Source organism: Carassius carassius, chromosome 14 (genome assembly GCF_963082965.1).
Source record: "Carassius carassius chromosome 14, fCarCar2.1, whole genome shotgun sequence".
Taxonomy (NCBI): domain Eukaryota; kingdom Metazoa; phylum Chordata; class Actinopteri; order Cypriniformes; family Cyprinidae; genus Carassius; species Carassius carassius.
The window spans coordinates 32,607,114-32,633,977 of NC_081768.1; the positions used below are offsets into that span (position 1 = coordinate 32,607,114).

Below are 26,864 nucleotides of genomic sequence, written 5' to 3' on the forward strand. Positions count from 1 at the left end.
ATAGTCGCGACAATTGCGAAGCCCAAATATCAGCTATGCAAAAGATTGTGGATAGGCTGCAGCTTAAGGTTGACGACCTGGAGAACCGCGGGCGTCGGAAGAATTTAAAGATCGTCAATCTCCCGGAGAAAGCGGAAGGCTCCACTTTACTCGCGGACTTTCTCCAAACTACCATTCCAACTTTAGTCGGCCTACCTGCTGACTTTCCTCCTCTGGAGATTGAACGCGCCCATCGCGCTCTGGTCCCGAGCCCGGACGCGAATAAGCCACCAAGAAGTATTCTTGTGCGATTTCTCCGGTACTCTCAGAAAGAAGCGGTTCTCAGGGCAGCTTTGAAGAAGCGCAACATCCTCTACAATGAATCCAGATTAAGGTTCTACTCTGACCTTTCGGCGGAGGTCCTGCGCAAACGTCGTGAGTTTGACTCCGTGGGGAAATTGATGGCCTGTCGGAATATGTATCGTGGCTTTGCCTACCCTGCGAGGCTTCGCTGTCTTCATAACGGGCAAATTCGTCTTTTTGATACCCCCGAATCAGCCGCTGCCTTTTTGGAATCTCTTACTTGAGGTATTTTTGCTGCTACTCTCGTTTGTTAAGGAGGATTATTGACTTGATCTACAGCGAGTCCCTTCATTACTTTCTAGTTTTTAAGACTAAAGGAGCCAACCTGTTTTTATTTACTCACTTTTTTGTATATTTATTTATTTATTTTTAAAGCCTGCCTGATTTAAAGTAATTTGGAATAACTAGGAGGTTTGATTAATCTTAAGTATAGCTTCCCATTTATAACATAGTTTTTATTTTATTCCTAAGGGACTCTCCTTTCCTTTTCCTCGCAGTGTTTTTTTTTTTTTTTTTTTTTTCTTTTTTTTTTTTTTTATTCAGTCTCTTGGTTTGGCCGTTGTCTCTGGCGACTGAATTGTTATTGTGGTCACTAATTTGAGTTTGGATTTGTACTGATATTACGTTCGTTGACTTCATTATGGGGGGTTTTACTCTGTCGTTTGGGGACAGAGTGGGGGTGGGTACGTGCTGCAAGGTTTTCTTTGATGTTTTATGTGTTTGTTGTAAGCCAACTCTCTGTTGCCTTTTTTCGCCAAATAAAATCGCTTTATCTTCGCGATTAATTCACACCTTTCATGGCTGGTTCACTTAAACTTATCACTTGGAATGTTCAAGGGATTGGACATGTAATTAAAAGGAAAAAAATTCTAACTCATTTGAAAAAACAAAAACCTGATATAGTATTGCTTCAGGAAACAAAATTCGGTTTTCTATCCGGTTTGATAGACGTATTGCGCCAATTAAATCCTAAAGTGAGGGATTATACTTTTTTTCTCAGCCCCACAATTCATATTCCAGGCTGGACTATTTCTTTCTCCCTAAACAATTTTTGCATGCAGTTCAGACTTGTCATATTGACTCTATTGTCCTATCAGATCATGCAGCAGTATGTTTGCAAATTGACCCCGCCTTCAGTATTCCTAGATCTTCAAATTGGAGATTTAATACATCTCTTTTAAACAGTGATCATTTTTCATCTTTTGTTTCAGATAGTTTGTCTCAATTTTGGCTCGACAACAGAGATTCTCCTGTGTCTTCTGCCATAATTTGGGATGCAGCCAAAGCTACTCTACGCGGTCATCTTATTTCTTATACTTCCCACCTTAAAAGAGCCAAAGACAGTAATAGGAAAAATCTTGAAAAGGAGGTAACTAGATTGGAACAAATACACAAGCAATTCCCTACAGTTTCAAATTTAAAATTACTGGAGAATGCAAGAACTAAACTAAATATGGATCATACCTCCCATATTCAGAAGCTTCTTCTCTTTACTAAACAAAAATATTATGAATTTGGCAATAAATCTATCCGGTTACTGGCATACCAATTAAAGAATCAAAACAACGACAGGTCGATTAATATGATACGGAATATAAATGGTGTCACTTCTAGTGACCCTTTAGTCATAAATAGTACTTTTAAGGAATTCTATAAATCGCTATACAGTTCTGAATCAAAAGCGACAGACTCTGACATTGCTGCCTTTTTAAGTAATATCACATTACCGTTATGTTCTGAGGAGGACCGTTTTAACCTAAATTCTCCTTTTTCAGTAGAGGAGGTTTGGGCAGCAATTCAATCCATGCCAAATGGGAAGTGCCCCGGTCCAGATGGTTTCCCACTGGAATTTTTCTAAAAATTCTGGCCCAATATCCATCCGATTTTTATGCCTGCGATCAATGATATCTGGAAAGGTGAAATCCCCCCATCTTGGAGACAGGCTTCAATTAGTTTACTCCTAAAAAAAATATAAAAATCCTCTAGATTGTTCATCTTATAGGCCTATTAGTCTCCTTAATGTAGACTATAAGATAATGGCAAAAGTTCTGGCCTGCAGACTGGAATCAATTCTTCCTAAGGTTATAAATCCTGATCAAGCAGGCTTTGTGAAATCCAGGCATGGTTCGGATAATGTACGTCGTGCTCTTAATGCTATACATTATTTTAATACTCAGAAAAAGATATCAATGATATTATCTTTGGACGCCGAAAAGGCTTTTGACCGCGTGGAGTGGCCTTTTTTGTTTTTAGTTTTGGAAAAATTTGGATTAAGCTCTAATTTTATTAATGTTATTAAGCATCTTTACTCAGACTCTACTGCCTCCGTCAACACAAATGGTTTGATGTCCGAAGGTTTTTCAGTACGTAGAGGTTGCAGACAGGGATGCCCCTTATCGCCCTTATTGTTCACACTATTTATTGAACCTTTGGCAGAGTCTATCAGGACTAATCCTGAGATATCTGGAATTATAATTAACGGGAAAAAACACGTCATCTCTCTGTATGCAGATGACGTCCTTTTATATTTAGAAAATTTACAGACATCTACTCCTGCAGTTCTGACTTCCTTGGCTTTGTTCAGTACTGTGTCGGGATACAAAGTTAATATCGAAAAGTCTGTTTCTATGTCTTTTAATTACTTTAATAACCCTACAATACAATTTCCTTTTGAGATTTCTAAAAAAGGTTTTAAGTATCTTGGCATTCTTCTCACCCCTGATTTGAATAATTTATTTGAAGCAAATTACTCCCCTTTAGTTCAAAAAGTTAAAAAAGATTTAGAAAAGTGGACCCCTCTGCCAATTTCTCTTCTTGGGAGAGTTAACGTCATAAAAATGAACATACTTCCTTGACTTAACTATCTTTTTCAAAATCTCCCATGCTATTTAGCTACATCGTTTTTTAAAACTTTGAATTCTTACATATCTCGTTATATCTGGAATAATAAGCAGCAGAGAGTTGGTCTTTCTAAACTTTGTAAACCAAAGGACCTTGGGGGTCTCTCCTTACCCAATTTTCAGCTTTATTATTGGGCTGCTCAACTCAAAATGATAACAAGCTGGGTTATGAATAAGCAGGATGCTATGTGGATTGATTTTGAATCTTTATTTTGCCATCCAAGAAGATTAGATTCCCTGTGGTTTATTAATAATATAACTCAGATAAACTCTCTTAATGATAATGTGATTGTCTATAATACATTACTGGTTTGGAATGATGTGAAAAAACATTTGAATATCCCCCAAACTATATCCATACACTCCCCTCTGGCTTTGAACCCAGACATTCCCATTCAGATTAGGAGCATTGGATTGCTGGATTGGAGTTTTAAAGGCTTGTCTGACTTTTCAGGAATGTTTACCTCTGAAACTTTGAGATCATTTGAACAAATTAGAGAAGAGTTCGATATTCCCTCCGAAGACTTTTTCAAATATCTTCAAATTCGGCATTTTATAGAGTCTCTTTTAAAACAAAATAGATTCCGATTTAAATTATCGGAATTGGAAGAAACCATACTATCAGTTAAATCGTTCAAAGGACTTATTTCAAAATTTTATGCCTTAATTTTATGTATTAACTCATTCTGATTCTTCAGTGTATGATTCTTTGAAACCACTATGGGAACGGGACCTAGGAGTTCTGTTTAATTCTGAAAATTGGACCAAGATCTGCGATGGTATCTTTCCAAAATGTACCTCAATTTCCATACATGAACAAAATTTCAAATTTTTCCACAGAATTTATTTTACACCTGTTCGACTGCATAAAATGTTCCCAGGTTGTTCTGACCTCTGTTTTAAATGCAAAGCTTGTAAGGGCACATTTTTTCATGTATTTTGGTCTTGTGTTCACATCCAACCATTTTGGAGAGGGGTCCACTCTGCAATCCAGGAGATAACAGGGAAACGGTTTGTTATCCCCCTCACTTTTTTTGTTGAATGACATTCCTAAAGACCTTTTTGACTCGGACCTCAAATCTCTGTTTACTACCCTCATATTTCTGGCTAAGAAATGTATATTACTAAAATGGTCTACATCTCAGATCCCTACAATTTCCATGTGGATTTCTCAGCTGTCAACCTTTCTTCCTTTGGAGAAATTAACTTATGACCTCAACCACAAACAGGACAAATTCAGGAAACTTTGGGAACCTCTCCAATCCTTCCTACACAAAATTTGAAATTTTATTTTTTAGAGATTTTTGGCTTCTTCTGTTTTGATTTATGTTTTTTGTTAACAGATACACTTGTACATTTTATTTAACTTGCAGCACTTGGGGTTTGTTTGTTTGTCTGTTTGTTTGATTGTTTCTGTCTCGGTTGTTTGTATTATTTGAAAATCTCTAATAAAAAAAAAAAAAAAAAAAAAAAAAAAAAAAATCTTTTTATCTAAACTTTTTATCCGTTTGTTCACTTCACTGGTTTGCACTCTATCTGCTAGGGATGGTAAGATTAACCGATTTGCATCGGTGCATCAGCATAAAAGCTTACGATGCGATGCATCGATTTAAATAAGCGTGCATCGGATACAGTTGGCGTTTGTATTGCAATGCATAGTTTCAAACATATCTGCATCGGTAAAAACTGATTTATTCATATATATTTATAAGTAGATGCGCTATTCTTTTACTATTTATAAAGCGACCGATATTTTATGTAACTTTTAGATTGATTTCTCCTTTCTGAACTATTGCGAAAGTGCATTCTCTCATCACCATCACAGCTGCTACGTGATTGCGGTATCACAGCAACACTACGGAGACCGAGAGGTGTTACCACCTAGAACGGATTAACATGGCAGACTCGGGAACTCTTTCTTCCACCAAGTCATTTAAAATCCAGTGTTTGGAATGACTTTGGGTTTTATAAGTGAGATGGAAATCTTGAAGAAACCCATGCAATTTGTAAAATGTCGTGCCGCTATAAAATATACAGGCAGTATGACTAATTTAACAACACACTTGAAGCGCCGACACAATGTGAGTGCAGCAGACTAGAGTCCTGCAGCGGGTCAGGGACCCGCGGATACCCGCATAAAAGTGGCTGAAATGGGTGGATTTTGACATTCCTAAAATTGACGGGCGGGTGGTAGTGCGGATGAAAAAATATTTGCAATATTTGTATGTCTAAATTACCATTACACATACAATCTGTTGTGAGATTTATCGCGAGCGCGGATCGAGTAACGGGCCAAATTTTAACATGTCTGGGCAGGTGTGCATATAATTTTTATATTATCAGGGGTGACTGGTCGGATCTGCTGCTGAACTTTGCGGGTATGGGCGGGCGAGGGTCTCCAAAAATGGACCTGTGCAGGACTCTAAAGCAGACATTTAAACATCTATATATCTATCTATCTATCTCTCTCTCTCTCTCTCTCTCTCTCTCTCTCTCTATATATATATATATATATATATATATATATATATATATATATATATATATATATATATAATATTTCTTTGTTTATCCCTGAGCAGCATTCTTAAATTGTTTCACCTGTTAAATGTGTGAGCTGTTAAAAGCAACTAGAGACAAGACAGGAAAATAATTTCTGTTTTTATTTAATCTTTTGGTTTTGTAAAAAATATAAATATTTTGTTTGTAAAAGAGTCTTGTGTAAAAAGTCAGATGGCACTTAAGATACTTTAAGATAAGATTTCTGTCATAACAAAAGTAAATAAAAGTTAAATATCTACATATAGAATTGCACAGCATATTATTTTTCTCCATAATCAAGTCAAATACTGAGGTGCTAAACCATTCAGGGCTTTATAAGTAATAAGCAATATTTTAAAATCTATAAGATGTTTGATAGGGAGCCAGTGCAGTGTTGACAGGACGGGGCTAATATGGTCATACTTTCTGGTTCTAGTAAGAACTTTTGCTGCTGCATTTTGGACTAGCTGTAGTTTGTTTACTAAGCGTGCAGAACAACCACCCACTAAAACAATACAATAATCTAACCTTGAGGTCATAAATGCATGGATTAACATTTCTGCATTTGACATTGAGAGCATAGGCCGTAATTTAGATATATTTTTGAGATTGAAAAATGCAGTTTTACAAATGCTAGAAACGTGGCATTCTAAGGAAAGATTGCGATCTATATCGACTATGCATTCCATTAGTTTTTCAAATTGGTGTGTTTCACCGGGCCACGAAGAAATATAGAGCCGAGTATCATCAGCATAACAGTGAAAGCTAACACCATGTTTCCTGATGATATCTCCCAAGGGTAACAAAGTGTGAAGAATAGCAGGCCTAGTACTGAGCCTTGAGGTACTCCATACTGCACTTGTGATCTATATGATTCCTCTTCATTCACTGCTGCGAATTGATGGCGCTCATATAAGTGCGATTTAAACCATGCTAATGCACTTCCATTAATGCCAACAAAGTGTTCAAGTCTATGCAAAAGAATGTTGTGGTCAATTGTGTCAAACGCAGCCCAAAGATCCAATAGAACTAATAGAGAGATACAACCACGATCAGATAATAAGAGCAGATCATTTGTAACTCTAAGGAGAGCAGTCTCAGTACTATGATACGTTCTAAATCCTGACTGGAAATCCTCACATATACCATTTTTCTTTAAGAAGGAATATAATTGTGAGGATACTACCTTTTCTAGTATCTTGGACAGAAAAGGGAGATTCGAGATTGGTCTATAATTAACTAGTTCTTTGGGGTCAAGTTGTGTTTTTTTGATGAGAGGCTTAATAACAGCCAGTTTGAAGGTTTTGGGGACATATCCTAATGACAATGAGGAATTAATAATAGTCAGAAGAGGATCTATGACTTCTGGAAGCACCTCTTTTAGGAGCTTAGATGGTATAGGGTCTAACATGTTGTTGGTTTAGATGATTTAACAAGTTTATACAATTCTTCCTCTCCTATAGTAGAGAATGAGTGGAACTGTTCCTATAGTTCCTATAGTGCAGTCTGATGCGATATTGTAGCTGACGGCTGAATGGTTACAATTTTATTTCTAATAGTATCGATTTTAGAAATAGTTCATAAAGTTATTCCTGCTGTGATTTTGCGAAATGTCAACATCTGTTGAGGCTTTATTTTTCGTTAATTTAGCCACTGCATTGAATAAATACCTGGAAGATAGGTTACTTTCCCGTCAAGCAATACGAAATGCCTCTAGTTTTGTTTTCCTCCAGCTGCGCTCCATTTTTCGGGCTGCTCTCTTTAGGGTGCGAGTATGCTCATTATACCATGGTGTCGTACTGGTTTCCTTAACCTTCCTTAAGCGTAAAGGAGCAACTGTATTTAAAGTGCTAGAAAAGAGAGAGTCCATAGTTTCTGTTACATCAAGTTGTTCTGAGGTTTTGAATATGCTAAGGAATTTGGATACATCAGGAAGATAACTTAAAAAGCAGTCTTTTGTGGTAGAAGTGATGGGTCTACCATAATTGTAACAAGAAGTAGAATTTACAATTTTGGCTATAAGAAGTTTAGACAAAACTAAATAATGATCTGAGATATCACTTGGCTGCATAATTTCAACACCATCAACATCAATTCCATGTGACAATATTAAATCTAGAGTATGATTTCGACAGTGAGTAGGTCCTGAAACGTGTTGTCTAACCCCAATAGAGTTAAATGCTGATCCCAATGTATCTTTTTCATTATCAACATGGATATTAAAATCACCAATTATTAAAACTTAACTAACTCGGATGTAAAATCATCAAACTCTTTAATAAAGTCTGTATGGTGTCCTGGTGGCCTGTATACAGTAGCCAGTATTATTAACATTTGTTTCTCTGGATAATGTTATATGAAGTACCATTACTTCAAACGAGTTATACTTGAAGCATGCCCTCTGAGAAATCCTGAAAACATTGTTATAAATTGAAGCAACACCTCCCCTTTGCCTTTTAGACACGGCTCATGTTTATAACAGTAATCTTGGGGGATGGACTCATTTAAAATAATGTAATCATCAGGTTTTAGCAAGGTTTCTGTCAAACAGAGCACATCTAGATTATGATCAGTGATCATATTATTTACAAAAAGTGTTTTCGTAGAAAGGGATCTGATATTCAATAAGCCAAGCTTTATCATTTGTTTATCCGTATTGCATCTATTTTTTATTTGTTGAATTTCAATTAAATTGTTACTTTTAACTTGGTTTGGACATTTTTTGGACATTCAGTTGCCCTGCTGCAGGGGCTCTGTCGCCGGAACCGAACAATGTACAGGAATCTCTGAGCTAGACGCATCCAAAGCCGTATCTAGAGCCCTAACATTCTTACTGTCCTCAATTAAAGTTTGGATGCATGTCTCTAATTCTGAAATCTTCTCTGTCAGTGTAGCAGTGTTTTCTGCGTTGTTTTTATACCAAAAGACAGACTACGAACACTCTTGCCAGCAGATCCTCGTTTATTCTGTATAACACAAATGGAAATATGAGGACTCGTGCAGCACATAAACCAGCGTGCGGCAGCAATGCACGATATGCTGTGACATCTCATGCAGACTGGTGCAATATACTTTCACTAAAGCACATTTTACGAACATATAACAATGGAACATGTACCTGTATACAGAGGTGGGTAGAGTACCCAAAAACTGTACTCAAGTAAAAGTAAAATTACTTCTAGAAATATTTACTCAAGTAAAAGTAAAAGTACTAGTCTTGAATAGTTACTTGAGTAAGAGTAAAAGAGTATCGGATAAAAAATCTACTCAAGTAGTTAGTTACTAGTTACTTTGGGTCATATATACTGAGCCTATTTTTATTTAGATATATAGATAAAATGTATGTAATGTATGTGTGTGTGTATACATATATACATATAACATATATATTTCATCACCCTTTACTCCAATTTCTGTAATTTATTATAAAACCCTGTCTGTTTACTAAAGTAACAGATATAGATGTCATGCCATAACATATTTTTAATACGACTGACTTTATATTAAATGTGAATTTAACATTGAAAGTTAATGTGATATAAATATTGCTACTAATCTTTCATTGTTCAGAAAGAGAGCAAATAACATTTACATTATCAAAGATCATTTTCACTGACAGTCTAGATTTCAATCACTCTCAGAAACTCCCATTAAAATCACTGAAACTGTTAACACTGTGAAATCAATATCTTATTTACAGATTAGTACACACACATCTGCACTTTGTTGTTTCTGACGAGAGAATTCGCCAGAAAGAGGTATTCAGTCAGTGAGCGAGTGAAGGAAGCACCGGCATTTTAGCGATGACTCATCTGAACGCCTCTGATTGGCCAATGCTTTAATAAGCTCAAAAGAATCATGTGTGATTGGTTATAATGCGCAGTGCTGTAAAAACACATCTGTCTCTGGCTCAGCGCCAGCCAGCGATCACAGATCTGAATTTAGCAGCTGATGATATGACTTGCTGAACGTACTCGCACCTGTGTTATTGTATTAAAATAAATAAAATCTTAATCGGCTATTTTTTGTCTTTTGGAAGCTGCATTCAACTTGACTCCCCTCTGTTATAAGCCACACACGTACAACAAATTAATGTCAGAGGTATCGTGTACTGTAATCGAATATAGCCCAAGTTATTACCTGTTAAACAGTAGACAGCACACACGGTGTTCATCTAATAAGGATCTCCATCGCTAGCAAATAGTAGCCTTTGCAGATTTGCTTTCAATTCAGTGCAGTTCCAGCCACGTTTTCAACGCTCTTTCTGTTCTTAAACGTTACAACTCTGAGTGAACTGCTTCAGACCCTCAGCGCGTGCGGCAGGGAACTGAACGACTCATTCAAACTGATTCATGAGCCAATTCACTCGTTTGCCAATTGATTTGATCAAGCCTTTGAACAGAATTGTCTCAAAAGAATGAATCATTCGCGAATGGGCATCGCTCATTGCCAAGAGAAAAGTAGATGGCGCGTTTGGAATAAACTGAAGCATTTATAACATTTATTGCATTAAGATAAAGTAACGAGAGGGGCGTCGCCCATAGTAACGAAGTAAAAGTACAGATTTTCCCCAAAAAATTTACTCAAGTAAGAGTATAAAGTACCCATCTTTAAATATACTCCGAAAAGTATTAGTTACCCCAAATAATTACTCAAGTAAATGTAACGAAGTAAATGTAACTCGTTACTACCCACCTCTGCCTGTATAACACAAATGGAAATATGAGGACTCATGGAGCACATAAACCAGTGTGCGGCAGCAATGCACGATGCTGAGAAAGAGTAAAATTACATATATTAAAAAGAAACTTTAGTAAAGAAAAATAATCAACAAAACATCTGAGTGCGTATTACAGAGGGGCTTTAGATCACAATCATACAGATATATCATTTGAATTCATCCGTTACATGAAATACGGCCCTAATTGACTCGCTGCAAAACTTGCGCGACCTACCGCTGTGACATCTCATGTAGACTGGTAAGCAGCAAAGTGCGCCAACCCCCCAAGTCAGCATGGCGGCAGGAAACCCCAGATATGGTAATGGCAAGTGGAATCACAAAGTAATTTCCTAAATACACAACTGCTACATTCCCCTCTGCTGACTTCCACTTGCACATGACAAAATAAAAGCACAACATAAAAACAAAATTCTGCAAAGTCACCCAAGAACAAAAACAGATACTCCAAATCTGAAAGAACAATAGAAAGAAAAAAATAATAATAAAAGGGAGAAAAATAATTTGTAGCATAGTACCAAATGATAATACTGAGTGTCACATGAAACACTTAATTCTCCAGTCTTAAGACTATTCTTTTCAGAATTAGAAATGCAAGAGGGTTGCAAAGCCTCTAAACATGCCTTTTACACATTACATACTCTTAGTGTTCATTTTTGCACAGTATTTCATAAGATCTTATCCATTTCTGGATTCACTCTTTAAATACTCTTCCTCCTCACAAGGTACCATAAATCACAAATATAAATCTCAATTCAATCACAATTTAACCTTCGTAGTTAATCAGTTTTATATACAGAACAACCATTCGAATGGGAAAGAAAAAAAAATTCAACCCAGACAAAACCTTCTGATGCATATTCTGAATCAGTCTAATAACTGGTTTAACCACCCTCCCACATCTGGTTCTGACTGTCAGTGACCCACCCTGACCGAAAAAGTGCTCTGGAACATCGCTGTTAATGGTCAGTGGCTAAAGTATCAGTATCTACACCTTCATCAGCCTGAACAATGTTCTTGTCATCGTCAGGTTCATGTGTCAAAGACCTGCAGTCGGTCTCAATTGTCTGTATACTGTCGTCTGCATCACATGATACAGTCAGGGAAGTAGGCTGGTCAGCTTTACATAACTGGACAGAATCAGATTCAGAGGGGCCAGCATCTTGGGAAACTGGGAGCTCAGACACCCATGACACAGTTCTCTCGTCCAGCTCATCGACAGGTAAACTAAGCTCTACATTTCCATTCATAGACAGACTTGACCTGCTTGAGGTGAATTTTTTACAAGTATCATCATCAGACATGTCCTTTCGCAGAGGCAAGAAGTTCACTGGCATAATGAGATTTCTATGAACAACTTTTTCAGTACCAGTCGCACTATTTCTGATACGGACCTCATCGTTCATTCCCGTCACTATGTAGATGTGACTCTCCCATCTATCAGCAGTCTTCCTCTTGCCACGCTCTCACTTATTGGCCAGGAGTACCCTGTCGCCAATATTTGCTGGAGCACCTTTGAGCTTCTTATTGTAGAGGTTTGCTTGCCTCTGCTGTTGTTTTGAAGCAGAGCATTGGGCCAGTTTCATAGCCTGTTCCAGATCATCTCTGAAAGACTGCACATATCGGTCATAGTCAGCCACCTGTTCATCAAGAAGTGCAGAGTCAAACATCATGTCAACAGGCAACCTTGGAGTTCTACCAAACATCAACTGGAATGGAGGATAATTGGTCGTTTCATGAATCGTTGCATTATAGCAAAAAGTGAGAGACTTCAACATTTGAGGCCATCTGTGCTTAGCTTTAGGTGGCAAGGCACGAATCATGTTGCCTAATGTGCGGTTAAATCTCTCGACCGCCCCATTACCCATTGGGTGGGAAGGGGTCGTATGGGATTTTTGAACACCTGCAAGCTGAAGCATTTCAGAATCAGGTTGCTTTCAAAATTGGCTCCCTGGTCAGAATGTACTCGCTCCGGGAAGCCATAGATGCAGAAAATGTTATCCCATAGCTGTTTCGCTACTGCCTTTTCCAATTGGTTAGGACAGACCATTTTACCAAGCTGGCTCAGGCTTACCTCTGTCACGACCAAGACATCCAGAGACTTATTAGAGGAGTCTTTGGCAGACCAAAAATCTACACAAACTAGCTCAAGAGGTCTTGATGTCCTAATACTCTCAAGTGGAGCTCTTGCCTCTGGCTCTGGTGACTTACTGACTACACATCTTCTGCAGCATCCCACATACGGTCTCACATCTTTTTCCATTCCTTGCCAGTAGAACCGAGATCTAGTGAGGTAGAGTGTCCTGTGTTGACCCTGGTGTCCAGCTTCATCATGTACCCCCTTAAGCACTTTATCTCGAAGGGCAGCAGGCACAATAAACTGAAAAGTTTTATTTTTGGAGACGACATCCTTGGACACACGATACAACAAACCCATTCTGACTGATAGTTTGTTCCAATGTCTCAGCAACCGAAGTACGCTAGGTGATTCCTTACTCCGCTCCCTATTAAATGGCCTAAACTTGCGCTCCACAAAATAAAACAGTCTGCTCAGAACAGGATCAGCATGTTGTAATTCTGTCAGCTCCTGCCTTGACAATACTGGATGATCCAGTGGCTGAGATGGTATAATTGACTCAATCAACTGTGGCAGCAGGTAAGCATATTGTCGAACATGATTTTCCAGTTGCCGTTTCTGGCCCTTGTTATGCCTTGGTTTTCTCATGCCTGATGTTAAAGCAAACAGGGGTCTACCAATGCGAGAACAACCTTTGATATACTGCTGGTAGAAAACCATCCCCAAAAACGACCTTATTTTCATCTGTGATGGAATGTCAGTGCCATCTTCCATAAGATCCTGTTCTGTGATGTCAACAATAGCTCTGACCTTTTCAGGATCTGTGCCCACGCCATCAATACTCACAATGTGACCAAGGAACTTAACGGAAGATTTCATAAAATGACACTTCTTTTGGGACAGTTTTAGATTGTGAGCCTGAAGTCTTTGGAAAACCACGTCTAGTCGTTCCAAAGCAAGCTGTTCGTCAGGGGCGAAAACGAGGATGTCATCGAGATAACACAGCAAGCTCATAAAGTTCTGGTCGCCAAATGTTCATCATCCTCATGAATGTCACAGGGCTATTACATAGCCCCTGAGGAAGCCTGTTATACTCGTAGAGACCAAATGGCCTAGTAAAAGCTGTGAATCTCTTGTCATTCTAATGCACCTCCACGTTATAATAACCTGATGTTAAGTCCATTGTAGAAAAGAAAGCATTACCACCCAGAGCTTCAAATGCGTCCGCTTGGTGCGGAAGAGGATGTGTATGTTTTAACGGTTCGCGCATTTAGCCAGCGGAAGTCTGTGCACAGCCTCAGATCACCATTCCTCTTCAAGACTTCCTCTTTAATCACTCGCTGACTTTCTGATTATCTCGCGCTCCTCCATGTCATCCAGGGCCTCACGCAGTTTCTCATAGTGTGATGGTGACAATCTTCTGTAGGGAAGTCGGAAGGGTTTAGTATCGCTTAGGCCGATTCTATGAACAAAGCCTTTGGCCTTGCCACAGTCTAAACCATGACGAGAAAATATTGACTCATACTTAACCAACAGCTCAACCAACTTCCCTCTCCAGTAAGGTGTCAAAGAGTTTGAGTCAATGTCAATATCCTGGAGCTCCAGGCTAGACAGTGCTGAGCCAGTAAAGACCATGCAGCATGTAGTGTTGTCTCTCCATTTCACATGAATTACTACTGCAATTTTAGTCTTTCAGTGTCCACTTCATTACACTGCAGATCTTTCACCTGTTGAAATGACATGTCAAGACAGTCAATGTCAATGTCTTCAAGTGCCATGCAGGTGTAAACATCAGCCAGTTTGCAGTTGCTTAGACAGATAGGCTTGTTCGATGGGTTGATAACTTTAACTGGGGTACTGCTTTCACCCCATAAAGACACGACTATCCTGCCCACCAACACATTTCTTGGTGGAGTGCGAGCTGTGCTAGGCTCCACAACGACTGTACTGCCTGCAGACAGGGTTTTGTCACAGGACAACTTTCCCCACACTATGTGTTCTGTCATGGGTTCTAAAGTGACAGCATGCTTCAGTTTTACAGTTCCTACTTTTGTAGGGGGATCCATTCCTTTCCATGACTCAACATTGCACAAGAGTTGCATCAAAGCATCTGCATCAGGATTCAATCAGATAGTTTCCCCCAGAAATCACTGGATACTTTCATGTCATGAATTTAATGTTTTATAACATTACTTCCCAAAATTAGGTCAGCGTTTTGCCCATCAACTATTAAGGCAGGTACACAGAAGGAGCAGTTAAATACTTCCATCTGGACGTCACATACTCTCTGTGGGCTTGTTCTTTGACCGCTTGGCGGGAAAGTAACCTATCCTACAGAAAAGCATTAAAAACTGCTAGATCCGATTACTTCTCTTTTAGAAGACAACAAACATAACCCTAGGTATTTATTCAATACAGTGGCTAAATTAACGAAAAAATAAAGCCTCAACAAGTGTTGACATTTCCCAACACCACAGCAGTAATGACTTTATGAACTACTTTACTTCTAAAATCAATACTATTAGAGATAAAATTGCAACCATTCAGCCGTCAGCTACAGTATCCAGAACAGTTCCACTCATTCTCTACTATAGGAGAGGAAGAATTGTATAAACTTGTTAAATCATCTAAACCAACAACATGTGTGTTAGACCCTATACCATCTAAGCTCCTAAAAGAGGTGCTTCCAGAAGTCATAGATCCTCTTCTGACTATTATAAATTCCTCATTGTCATTAGGATATGTCCCCAAAACCTTCAAACTGGCTGTTATTATGCTGAGGCCTGGACACTCTTGTTGTCTGCTGACAAATTCCCTGATCCAAAATTCGTTCCAAAAGACTGATCACTCGACTCAATGACTGATCTTGAGTAGACTGCTCAGTCACCTGGGATGGAGGAACCACAGCAGCAGCGGCCTCCAAACCACGAACGTGGGCACAAAAAGTCAATTGACTAAGCATGACATGCAATGCTACTCACATGTGTGTTAGACTTGCGTTGTTGAAGCTTATTCTCGCTTTGATACTCATCCAGTCTAACCTGCACATCAGCTGCAGCCCATTCGTGCAGTGGCTTACATTTTGAATATAAGAGACCGCTCTGGATCCGGACAGTTCCTGATGAACATTAAAGTAACTTCACGAAAGGGGTCATCTAGAGTTTTCCCCTGTCTCTTCAGTCCTTCCACAGTAAATGTCAATAGCATTGTGCAGCCGAATCCAATAGTCGAATGGCTTCTCGTTTTGCAAAGGCAATGTGGTGTAAAAAACTGCCAAAGGCATGCACGAACACACAGTTTCACCACATTGTTGTTTGAGCAGGTCAAAAACTGGCTTTGGACCCTTACTGAGGTCGATCAATGGGTTACTTCTCAGTCCAACCTTCACCACATCACGTGCTCTGCCCTGCAACTTAGTCAGTACTTCGTCAGCTTGGTCTTTTAAGGGCACTTCACGCTTCAAGTACACTTTTACACTCTCCAACCACTCATCAACAGAAATTTTCTCCTCCCCATCACCTCTGAAACATAGAGGCTCATTGACATCATGCTTAACAACCAAGCTAACCTTTGACAATTCACTTATATTAAAAGTTGAATCACTTTGTTTGTTTTGGCCAAAAACCCCAGATTCAAGACAGGTGAAAATATTCTGGCCAAATCTGTTTCACTATGTCATTAATCGGATTCACCGGCACAGCATTCAAATCAGATAATTGCACAGAATCATCAGAGATGGCAGAAGACTGTGACACAATAGGTGTCTGCACATCAACACTTCTTGTGTGAATAGGGGTTGACAAAATGGACCTATGTTATCAGCCCCACCAATCTGATGTGTATGCGCAAACCTCAGTACTCCTCGCCCGCTTCCCATACCATTCTGACTATTAGAACCCTCCATTTCGGAATCAGCTATTCAAATCACAATGCTTCTTGTAACTGACTTTTTTTCCTTTTACAATAACAAAAAATAGGTAAATAAAAAAATAACAATCTATAAATTTTAATCAACAATATAATTCAGGATTCCAGCGATTAACACTCTAAATTAACCCAAGATAGTATTTAAAGTCCTTTAAAGAATGAGTTCAATACAAGAATCAATATATTTCAGTCCACTAAATACTTAAGATTTCACAAATCAGGTATCCAGTTCACAGTATATATTGTTAAATGGCGAACCTTTCGTCCACTCAGTCACGTTGCAGCGGTGCACTCATTGGCCTAACACCCCTGCAACTTCTCCACTCGCATGTAATGTCCGATCCCACGAAGAGTGAAGCGTCGATCACGGCACCAGTTGTAGCGGTGTTTTCTGCATTGTGTTTATACCAAAAGACAGACTACGAACATTCTTGCCAGCAGATCCTCGTTTATTCTGTATAACACAAATGGAAATATGAGGACTCGTGCAGTGCATAAACCAGCGTGCGGCAGCAATGCACGACGCGCTGTGACATCTCATGCAGACTGGTACAATATATTTTCACTAAAGCACATTTTACGAACATATAACAATGGAACATGTACCTGTATAACACAAATGGAAATATTAGGACTCGTGCAGCACATAAACCAGCGTGCGGCAGCAATGCACGACGCTGAGAAAGAGAAAATTACATATATTAAAAAGAAACATTGGTAAAGAAAAATAATCAACGAAACATCTGAGTGCGTATTACAGCGGGGCTTTAGATCACAGTCATACAGATATATCATTTGAATTCATCCGTTACATGAAATACGGCCCTAATTGACTCGCTGCAAAACTTGCGCGACCTACCGCTGTGACATCTCATGTAGACTGTTCGAATGAAAACGCTAATAACAAGCTAACGAGTGCTAACGCAATGCAGGTGTACTGCACTCACGGATATAAAATAAAAGTGAACGATCAAAATTAATCTGATAAGATTGATCCATAATCTCAGAAATATGCTGTGAATTAAGTTATTTTTATCACTTTAAAAAACAGAGAGTGATAGTAAGATAAAGATTCTAGAGAAGAAAAAAAAACCGCTACACGGAGCTACAATCAGCTCCAGCAAGACCAACAGGAAGCAGAGAAAACACTGTCCAAAAGCATAATAGAACCCCTTTAAATAGCCATTCATTAAACCATGCAGAAACCTTTCTGTTGAGACATTGTGAAGACTTTGAGTCAGCATACAAAAAATACATACTAGTTAAATATTTTAACTACTTACATAAAAACGACGATTCCATTTGTTATTTTTATTTTTTAACTAGTTTATTGAAACTAGTGTCAGAAAGAACCACTTTATAAGATCCCAGCCTCAGTAGTTATTAGAGAAATGGGGCTGGATATTGATTTTCATCCCATTGTCAGCGAGTCTGGCACCGATTGATGCACTTGGCAGTCCAGTGCTCTTGAAAATCTGATGCAGTTTAATGAATGTGTCTGTTTCAGGATCCGCTGAACTCTGGAGATGACGTAAGCGAACAGGACATCCCAGAGATCTTTGACACCGAGAACATCATTGTGTGCCAGTATGACAAGGTAAAGGAATGAGAAGAGTTTTCTAAATGAGGTAAAGAGATCAGCCTGTAGAATACACTTGATAAAGATGGACACTGTAAGATTAAACCACCCTGTTAATTTAATCAAAGCAAGCTGGTGTCTTGAGAGCAGTTCTTTTAAGGTCATTGCACACTGAGTCTGAAATTTTTGCACAATAAAAAATTATGACCTCTCATTGTGTCAGTCTCGTTTACACAGTGCCTCTGAAACTCTCGTCCATCAAAACAAATTTGGGTTTGATTCTCTGCATTTTTCACACCGGTAGCAAGAATTTTGAGAGGTTTATTTATATAGAGCTTTTAACAATAAAGATTGTAACAAAGCAGCTGAACAGCATTAAATAGGACAATAGTGCATCAAGTAAAGCAAAAAGGCAGTTCATCATTAAATGTCATCATCCAGCTCAGTTCAGTTTAAATAGTAACTGTGCAATCAAGTCAACAAAAACACTAGAAATTAAGTACAAACAAACGCAATAAAACAGAATGGAGTCTTTCAAGTTGATCCATTTTATCTCGCAGCACAAAGCACCATAAAGATCCTTGCACACGGAGTTCACAGAAATTGGTGGTCTTTCTAAAATGGTCTGATTATTAAGATTACAACATAGATGACATATCAGATGTTAAACCTGTTAGCCAGCACCCCCCATTATGGGACTCACAGCTGAAAGTGCTCTACCTAACTAAAAATTGTAACAGTTTCTTACTTCAGTGTGTTACATCCTTTTGGTGTCTTTAAGACCCTTTGGGCTTTTCTTTTTTATCAACCAGATTTGATAATGCTCAAAAATATTTAAAGTTATAGACACTGAAGTGGCTAGAATTTTTACCACTCTGAATGTTTTTTTATATATATAAAAATACATGAAATGAGTCCTGGAGCAATCTAGAAAAGTAATGGGTTGAAAGTCAAATGTCTCATGAGTTTCTATTTCAAATCTGAATAAGATCTCATGAAAAATGAGATTCCTGCAAATATTTTTCTGAGACTGTCTAGACCCCCACCATCCCCCAAATATAAAAAAAATATTTACTCACTGTATTTAAGGCTTCCACAAATTGTCATTAAACATAACCACTGCATAGTTTTTTTTTTTCAATTATAAAACACTAGGCAGAAACTTAGACATCATAGAAGTGATTTATTTGAGCATTAGAAAAATACAATAATAATAATTTGAGTAAGAAAAATAAATACAATTAAAAAATACTTAGCTTTATATGCCAATTACAGAACATCATCATCACATTCAACATAAAACACACGCACACACATATAAACACTGTTGAAAAATAAAACAAATAAAGAAAAAGGCGATCGCTAGAAGTTCCGCCTCCATCAGCTGACAGGTGCTCAGAGCGCGTCACGAGCCGTCACGAGAGAGCGCCAGAGTTCAAATATACTATTTTTCGCTTTTCTTTCACTTATTACTTTGTGGATTGTCTCATTCTGTTTTTGATGCTGTACGCTGCAAAACCATGCCATTTTTTTTACTACCAAGATGCAGTTTCTTAGCGTGAGTTTTGATGTGTACGGTTTACACAAATTTAGCAAATACAGTCTTTATAAGCTTTCCATTGAAAAACAGTGATCTGTCGTCGATGCTTGAGGCTTAGAGCTTTATAATGATATATAGTTTGTCAAGATTAATCTTGTTCCGTTTCATTTAATCTATTCGTAAACACCGACACGTGCGAGTTGAGGGGCGTTCAGGGGTGCAGGTTAACAGGTAGAGAAAATTTATAATTTTAAGGGAAAAATAAGTTGATTTTAAATTTCATGGCATCAACCCATCTCAAAAAGTTGGGACAAGGCCATGTTTACCACTGTGTGGCATCCCCTCTTCTTTTTATAACAGTCTGCAAATGTCTGGGGACTGAGGAGACAAGTTGATCAAGTTTAGGAATAGGAATGTTGTCCCATTCTTGTCTAATACAGGCTTCTAGTTGATCTACTGTCTCAGTTTTTCTTTGTCACATCTTCCTCTTTATGATGCACCAAATGTTTTCCATGGGTGAAAGATCTGGACTGCAGGCTGGCCATTTCAGTACCCGGATCCTTCTTCTACGCAGCCATGATGTTGTAATTGATGCAGTATGTGGTCTGGCATTGTCATGATGGAAAATGCAAGGTCTTCCCTGAAAGAGGCGACGTCTGGATGGAAGCATATGTTGTTCTATACTTGGATATACCTTTCAGCATTGATGGAGCCTTTCCAGATGTGTAAGCTGCCCATGCCACACACACTCATGCAACCCCATACCATCAGAGATGCAGGCTTATGAACTGAGCGCTGATAACAACTTGGGTTGTCCTTGTCCTCTTTAGTCCGGATGACATGGCTTCCCAGTTTTCCAACAAGAACTTCAAATTTTGATTTGTCTGACCACAGAACAGTTTTCCACTTTGCCACAGTCCATTTTAAATGAGCCTTGGCCAAGAGAAAATGCCTGCACTTCTGGATCATGTTTAGATATGGCTTCTTTTTTGACCTATAGAGTTTTAGCTGGCAACGGTGAATGGCACAGTGGGTCGTGTTCACCGACAATTCTGGAAGTATTCCTGAGCCCATGTTGTGATTTCCATTACAGTATCATTCCTGTATGTGATGCAGTGCCGTCTAAGAGCTGAAGATCATGGGCATCCAGTATGGTTTTCCGGCCTTGACCCTTAAGCACAGAGATTGTTCCAGATTCTCTGAATCTTTGGATGATATTATGCACTGTAGATGATGATAACTTCAAACTCTTTGCCATTTTTCTCTGAGAAACTCATCCTTTCTGATATTGCTTCACTATTTTTCCAAAAATTTTTTACCAATGTTTGGCGTGACATTTCAAAATGTCTAAAAATTATTCCATTCCTTTTTTACTCAGAATTTGTACAGTTTCCCAACTTTTTGGGAATCGGGTTTGTAGTATAAATAGCATAAAATCCTGTAATTTTAACAGAACGATGTGTAAATAGATGGAATCTATAGCTCCTTGTGCGGATTAAATAGCATATTGTTAAAAAAAACTGCTATTTTCACTCAACGTAAACAGAATCCACTGCTATTTGCACTTAGCTTTCTTTACTGCTGATTCAAGTGTGCAAACTAATTAAAAATTGTAAATGTGTGGTGACAGAATAAACATGCAACACAAAAACAGTACATTCATGGCCAAAATATCTTAAGATTTTAACACCATGCAGACATTCTAGTTTTATCATTTGAAACTATCATGTGAAAAAGACGCATGGCCATTATTTAGTGTTATTAAACACTGTGGACTATCAGCCATCCAATAATAGCAAAGAGCTTTGTCTTTTGTTATGCAAGTCAATAACAATAAATGCTATTTTGATGCTTTTGAATGTGGCATGACAGATCTCTGTATTCACCTGAGTTCAAGCCGCAGCGTGAGTCTCTTCCACTTTCATACAAGTTACAGTGTGAAATAAATATGAATGAACATCAGAACATGTGATGTCTAATGTAATCATTTCAAAGGTTTAGTTAATTCTTGCTGGCCGTTGACATTTTAAATGATTGATGATAATAAAAGGTACTTATGAGTGAAAGTCTTCTGAGGTGCTGAAGCAGGCGCATCTCTGATCATTCATTATAATAGCTTATTTTTAGGGAAGCAAATAATTTTAGTAAAATGACCATGGCTAAGTGTAGCATATAAGAAACAGAAGATAGTGATCGCATATGGATTGTCCGTGGTTTTCAGTATCAACTCCTTATCACAGACATAAATCTAGTGTACGATTCTGACCGCGAGTAGAGGCTGCTATACTTTTATCTGAACCCACATGACTGAGAAATGCTAATGGCAGTGCATCATTTTCATTATCTGTTAGTGTTGACACCAGCAGTAACCAAAGCAGATGAAGACAAGATCGACTACACAAACACCTGCAGTGTTACCAGAATAACTGCATGTGTAAATTTACTAAATCTGTCAGTTTGTATTTTAGTTATATCTTTAGCACAAATCTCCCTGACAAAACACTTTTAAGAGTTTAAGTCCATTAAAACGTCACTAGTTTCTGTATAAAAAAAAGTTATTGATGTTTGTTTTACAGATTCACCGTAGCAAAAACCGCTGGAAGTTCTACTTGAAAGATGGAGTCATGTGTTATGGAGGGAAAGACTATGTTTTCTCAAAGGCTGTGGGGGAGGCAGAGTGGTGACACACATACTGCTTTACAAGTATTTATCTAATCTTGCATGCCAATTATAATTTACATCATCTTATGATTGCATTTGTATTTCTTCATATGAGTTTGTGATTGTATTCTGATACAGAAAATAATGTTGGTGCTTACTGAGTTAAAAATATATATTGATAGAATAAAAGTAAAAGAGATGTAGTTTTTCATCATATAAGGTTCCTTATGTTTTTTGGTTAAGCTTGAAACTTTAAGCTGAGACATTTTTGTTTATTCTAAAACAAACATTAAAATGCTGATTCCAGACCAGTCTGTCATTTGTTGCTTTTCTTAAAAAATAAATAGAAAATAAATGGTCAAGAAGCATGAGCTTCTAAAATGAGGTCTCAGAGAAATGCTAATAAGTTTTTTCTTCCAGCTCTATATCAGAGCTCCTGACGGACTCCTTGAGGACGGTTAGGGTTATGTGTGTTTAGTGGAAGTTCATGCCTGATGCTGAAGGAGCCCCATGAAACTTTCTCTGCTAAAATATCCTCTTGTATAAGTACACTGTAAATAAATGTGCAACAGTGAAGATTAACTGCCTGCATACCTGTAGACCGCTTCCTTGATGATTAGCTAGCTTATTTTAGGTTAGGTTATTTATTTATTAAGCAAATGTAAAAACAACCAAAAGGTTGACCAAAGTGCTGTACATTAGAAACAATATATAAAAATAGAATTTCAAACAGAAAAGTAAAATACACAGTAAAATTCATTAGTTGTTAAATGCCATGGTGTAATGATGAGAAAGAGACGTTCGGATCCATGTGCAGAACTTTAATGATGAGAATGGTCAGACAGGCAATGATCGGTAACGGCGTCAGGTATGTAGGGATAACCAGAATGGATAACAGAAACAGGCAGATGTCGGGGGCAAGCAGCGGAGAATCAGAGTCGGTATAAACAATCCAAAGGTCAGGTACAGAAGGAAAACACAAGGAAAACGCTCGGAAATGTCAGACTGGCTAAACAAGACTTTGCAGAGAGTGGGAGTGAGTGTGCTGCTTTTATGTGTGTGTAAATGAGGTGCAGGTGTGGCAAGGAAATTGGCTGATGAATGATGTGCAGGTGTGGCAGGGTGATTGTGATGCAGTGACTCATGGGGAAAGTAGTTCGGGTGTGGTGCAACAGATGAGAGGCTCTAGAGTCCGAGTGACATCTGGTGGTTGATGTGGAATGGTCCTGATTGGAGTGCCCTCTACTGAAGTTCATGGGCACTCCATCTAATGATCGTGACATAGCCCCCCCCCAAAGGAGCGGCTTCCAGACGCTCAAAACAATCTAGGAAGTGCGGTGGAGTGGAGGCGGAACGGGGGAGGGACGGAGGGCCAGGTCCATGAGGAAGTGCAGTGGTTGAGGACCGAGGCAGAGCAGGCAGAACTGGGCCTAACATGGAGATCAGGAGCCTCTCCTGGACCTGACATGGGAAACAAGGGCCCTTCCTGGGTCTGACAGGGGAAACAGGGACCCGCCATGGGCTTAAATCGGGAACAGGAACTCGCCATGGGCCTAACTCGGTAACAGGAACCCGCCGTGGGCCTAATTTGGGAATAGGGGTCCACCAAGGCAGAGCAGGTGGCGTTGGAGCCCACCAGGGTGGGGCAGACGACCACCACAGCTGAGAAGAGACAAAAGCCCTCCAGGGCGGAGCAGACGACCACCACAGCTGAGAAGAGGGGACAGAAGCCCACCAGGGCGGAGCAGAGGACCACCATAGTTGAGCAGACATGACAGAGGCCCACCAGGGCGGAGCAGAGGACCACCACAGTGGAGTTGGTGGCACAGGAAAGCAAGTCTGGTCAGGTGGGACTGAAACAGGGAACATAAACAGGTTAATAGCGGCCTCCGTGGCCGTGATGAGATGGTAGCTGGCCTCCATGGCCGTGACAGGGCAGGCGGTGAGTTCATGGAGGACCTCCGTAGCCATGACGGAACGAATGAGAGCTCATAGACGGCCTCCATGGCCGTGACAGAATAGGACGAGAGCTCTGGAAGTGCGGCTGAGATGTGACGAGGCTCTGGTAGATCAGTGGTGATTTGACTGGATTCATGAAGATCGACTGTGACTTGACTGGGTTCCTGAAGATTGACTGTGACTTGACTTAGTTCACGGAGGTTAATGGTGACTTGACTTTGCTCATGAAGATCATTGGTGACTTGCCTTGGTTCCTGAGGATCAACTGTGACTTGACTTGGCTCAAGAAGGTTAATGGTGACTTGACTTTGCTCATGAAGATCAACTGTGACTTGACAAATGAAGATCAAATGTGACTTGACTGTGCTCTTGAGGATCTACTGTGACTTGACTTGGCTCAAGAAGGTTAATGGTGACTTGACTTTGCTCATGAAGATGAACTGTGACTTGACACATGAAGATCAAATGTGACTTGACTGTGCTCTTGAGGATCGACTGTGACTTGACTTGGTTCCTGAAGAACGACTGTGATTTGACTTAGTCCTTGAAGATCACCAGTGATTTGACTCTGTCCTTGAAGATCACCAGTGACTTGACTTGACTTGACTCTGAAAGGTCAACGGTGACTTGACTTGACTCTGGAAGGTCCACAGGACCTAGCCCTGACTCTGGAGGGTCGATGGCGACTAACCCTGACTCTGGAAGGTCCACGAGCACCTGACTCGACTCTGGAGGTTCCACCGGAACCTGACTCAACTCTGAAAATTCAACGGTCACCTGATTCGACTCTAGAAAGTCAATGGCCACCTGACTCGACTCTGGAAGGTTAACCGGAATCTGACTTGATTCTGGGGAATCAACTGGAACGTGACTCGACTCTGGAAGGTCAACAGGAACTAGCCCTGACTCTGGAAGGTCAAAGGTGACTAACCCTGACTCTGGAAGGTTGACGGTGACTAACCCTGACTCTGGAAGGTTGACGGTGACTAACCCTGATACTGGAAGATCGATGGTGACTAACCCTGACTCTGGAGGGTCCATGAGCACCTGACTCGACTTTGGAGGGTCAACCGGAACCTGACTCAACTCCAGGAAAACAGGGACCTGATCAACGGTGAGCTGACTAGACTCATGAAGTTTAACTGTGGTTTTACTTGACTCATGGGTGTTAATGGTGACTTGACCTGACTCTGGACGGTCAGCGGAGACTTGACTAGACTCATGAAGTTTAGATGTTGTTTCACTTGACTCTTGTGTGTTAGTGGTGACTTGACCTGACTCTGGAAAGTCGACGGGGACCTGATTTGACTCTGGAAAGTCGACGGGGACCTGACTTGACTCTGGAAAGTCGACCGTGGCTGCCATCTTGCGCAGCGGCGCTGGGCTGGCGGCCATCTTGAGCAGCGGCGCTGGGCTGGCGGCCATCTTGAGCAGCGGCGCTGGGCTGGCGGCCATCTTGTGCAGCGGCGCTGGGCTGGTGGCCATTTTGTGCAGCGGCGCTGGGCTGGCGGCCATCTTGTGCAGCGGCGCTGGGCTGGCGGCCATCTTATGCAGAAGCTCAGGTACAGGGACCACCGAACGGATAGGAGCTGGATACCTTGGAGAAGTGACCTCCTCAAGTGTAAAGGGAGAGCCATAAAACTGCAATACAAAGTCAATAAACTGTCCCAGGGTCCAGCTAGGGTCTTCTTCGGGTAAACTTAAGCTTATCTTAGCGTCAAGACCACTCCAGAAACAGTCCATTACCAGATCCTCATCCCCAGGACTATACTGGATGAATTCCTCCACAAAGAGCTCAATTGGTCGGCTATCTTGAAAAATGGAGCAATGCACACCTACAGGGTTGAATGAACTTTTAGCTGGCTCCATACCTGGTCTGGGGTTCAATAAAGCTGCTGGATCCTGGTTTGGCGAAGTCTTCTGTAATGATGAGACGGAGACGTTCGGATCCATGTGCAGAACTTTAATGATGAGAATGGTCAGACAGGCAATGATCAGTAACGGCGTCAGGTATGTAGGGATAACCAGAATCGAAAACAGAAACAGGCAGATGTCGGGGGCAAGAAGCAGAGAATCAGAGTCGGTATAAACAATCCAAAGGTCAGGTACAGAAGGAAAGTAAGCTGTTCCATCATTTGGGGCCAACCCTTGGAAAGGCTCTGTCCCCTCTGTGCTTTAGCTTTACCTACACACAGAGAGTAATCCAAGAGAGTACTTCTTGTGCGCTGCTCGGCTGCCTGCATGTGGAACCGAGAGAATGGAGCGGTCTTAATTCATCACCATCATTACCCATTCATCGGTATAGCCGAAAGGCTCTATTGGAGATAAATACTATACAAGGATGCCTCGAAGGATGGTTACAAATTACCTAAAAAACCTAGAATTAGTAGTAAATATTCTACAGGAGGTGGTTAGACTGAAAAGCAAGAAACGTGGGAGGAGAGGGGGCATAAGGACTCTGTCTGAGATTTAACCGGCCGCCGCTACCCTCCATCATCATCAGCAATTTGCATTCTTTGAACTACAAAGTGGACACCTTAAAATCATACATAAGGTACTGTAATGAATACCATGTGGCTTATCCTATTATGTTTCACTTA

At 39.9% G+C, this 26,864-nt stretch overlaps 1 protein-coding gene across 1 annotated transcript in view; it reads left to right on the top strand.

Annotated features, from left to right (window-relative positions):
* Window positions 1-22,611, top strand: part of gtf2a1l (general transcription factor IIA, 1-like) — a 78,173-nt gene extending 55,562 nt beyond the window's left edge. The window contains exons 8-9 of the mRNA XM_059565443.1: window positions 18,033-18,122; window positions 22,221-22,611. Of these exons, the coding sequence (XP_059421426.1) occupies window positions 18,033-18,122; window positions 22,221-22,328 (198 nt within the window). The 3' untranslated portion in view covers window positions 22,329-22,611. The remainder of the gene's footprint in view (window positions 1-18,032; window positions 18,123-22,220) is intronic.
* The last annotated feature ends 4,253 nt before the right edge of the window (window positions 22,612-26,864 follow it).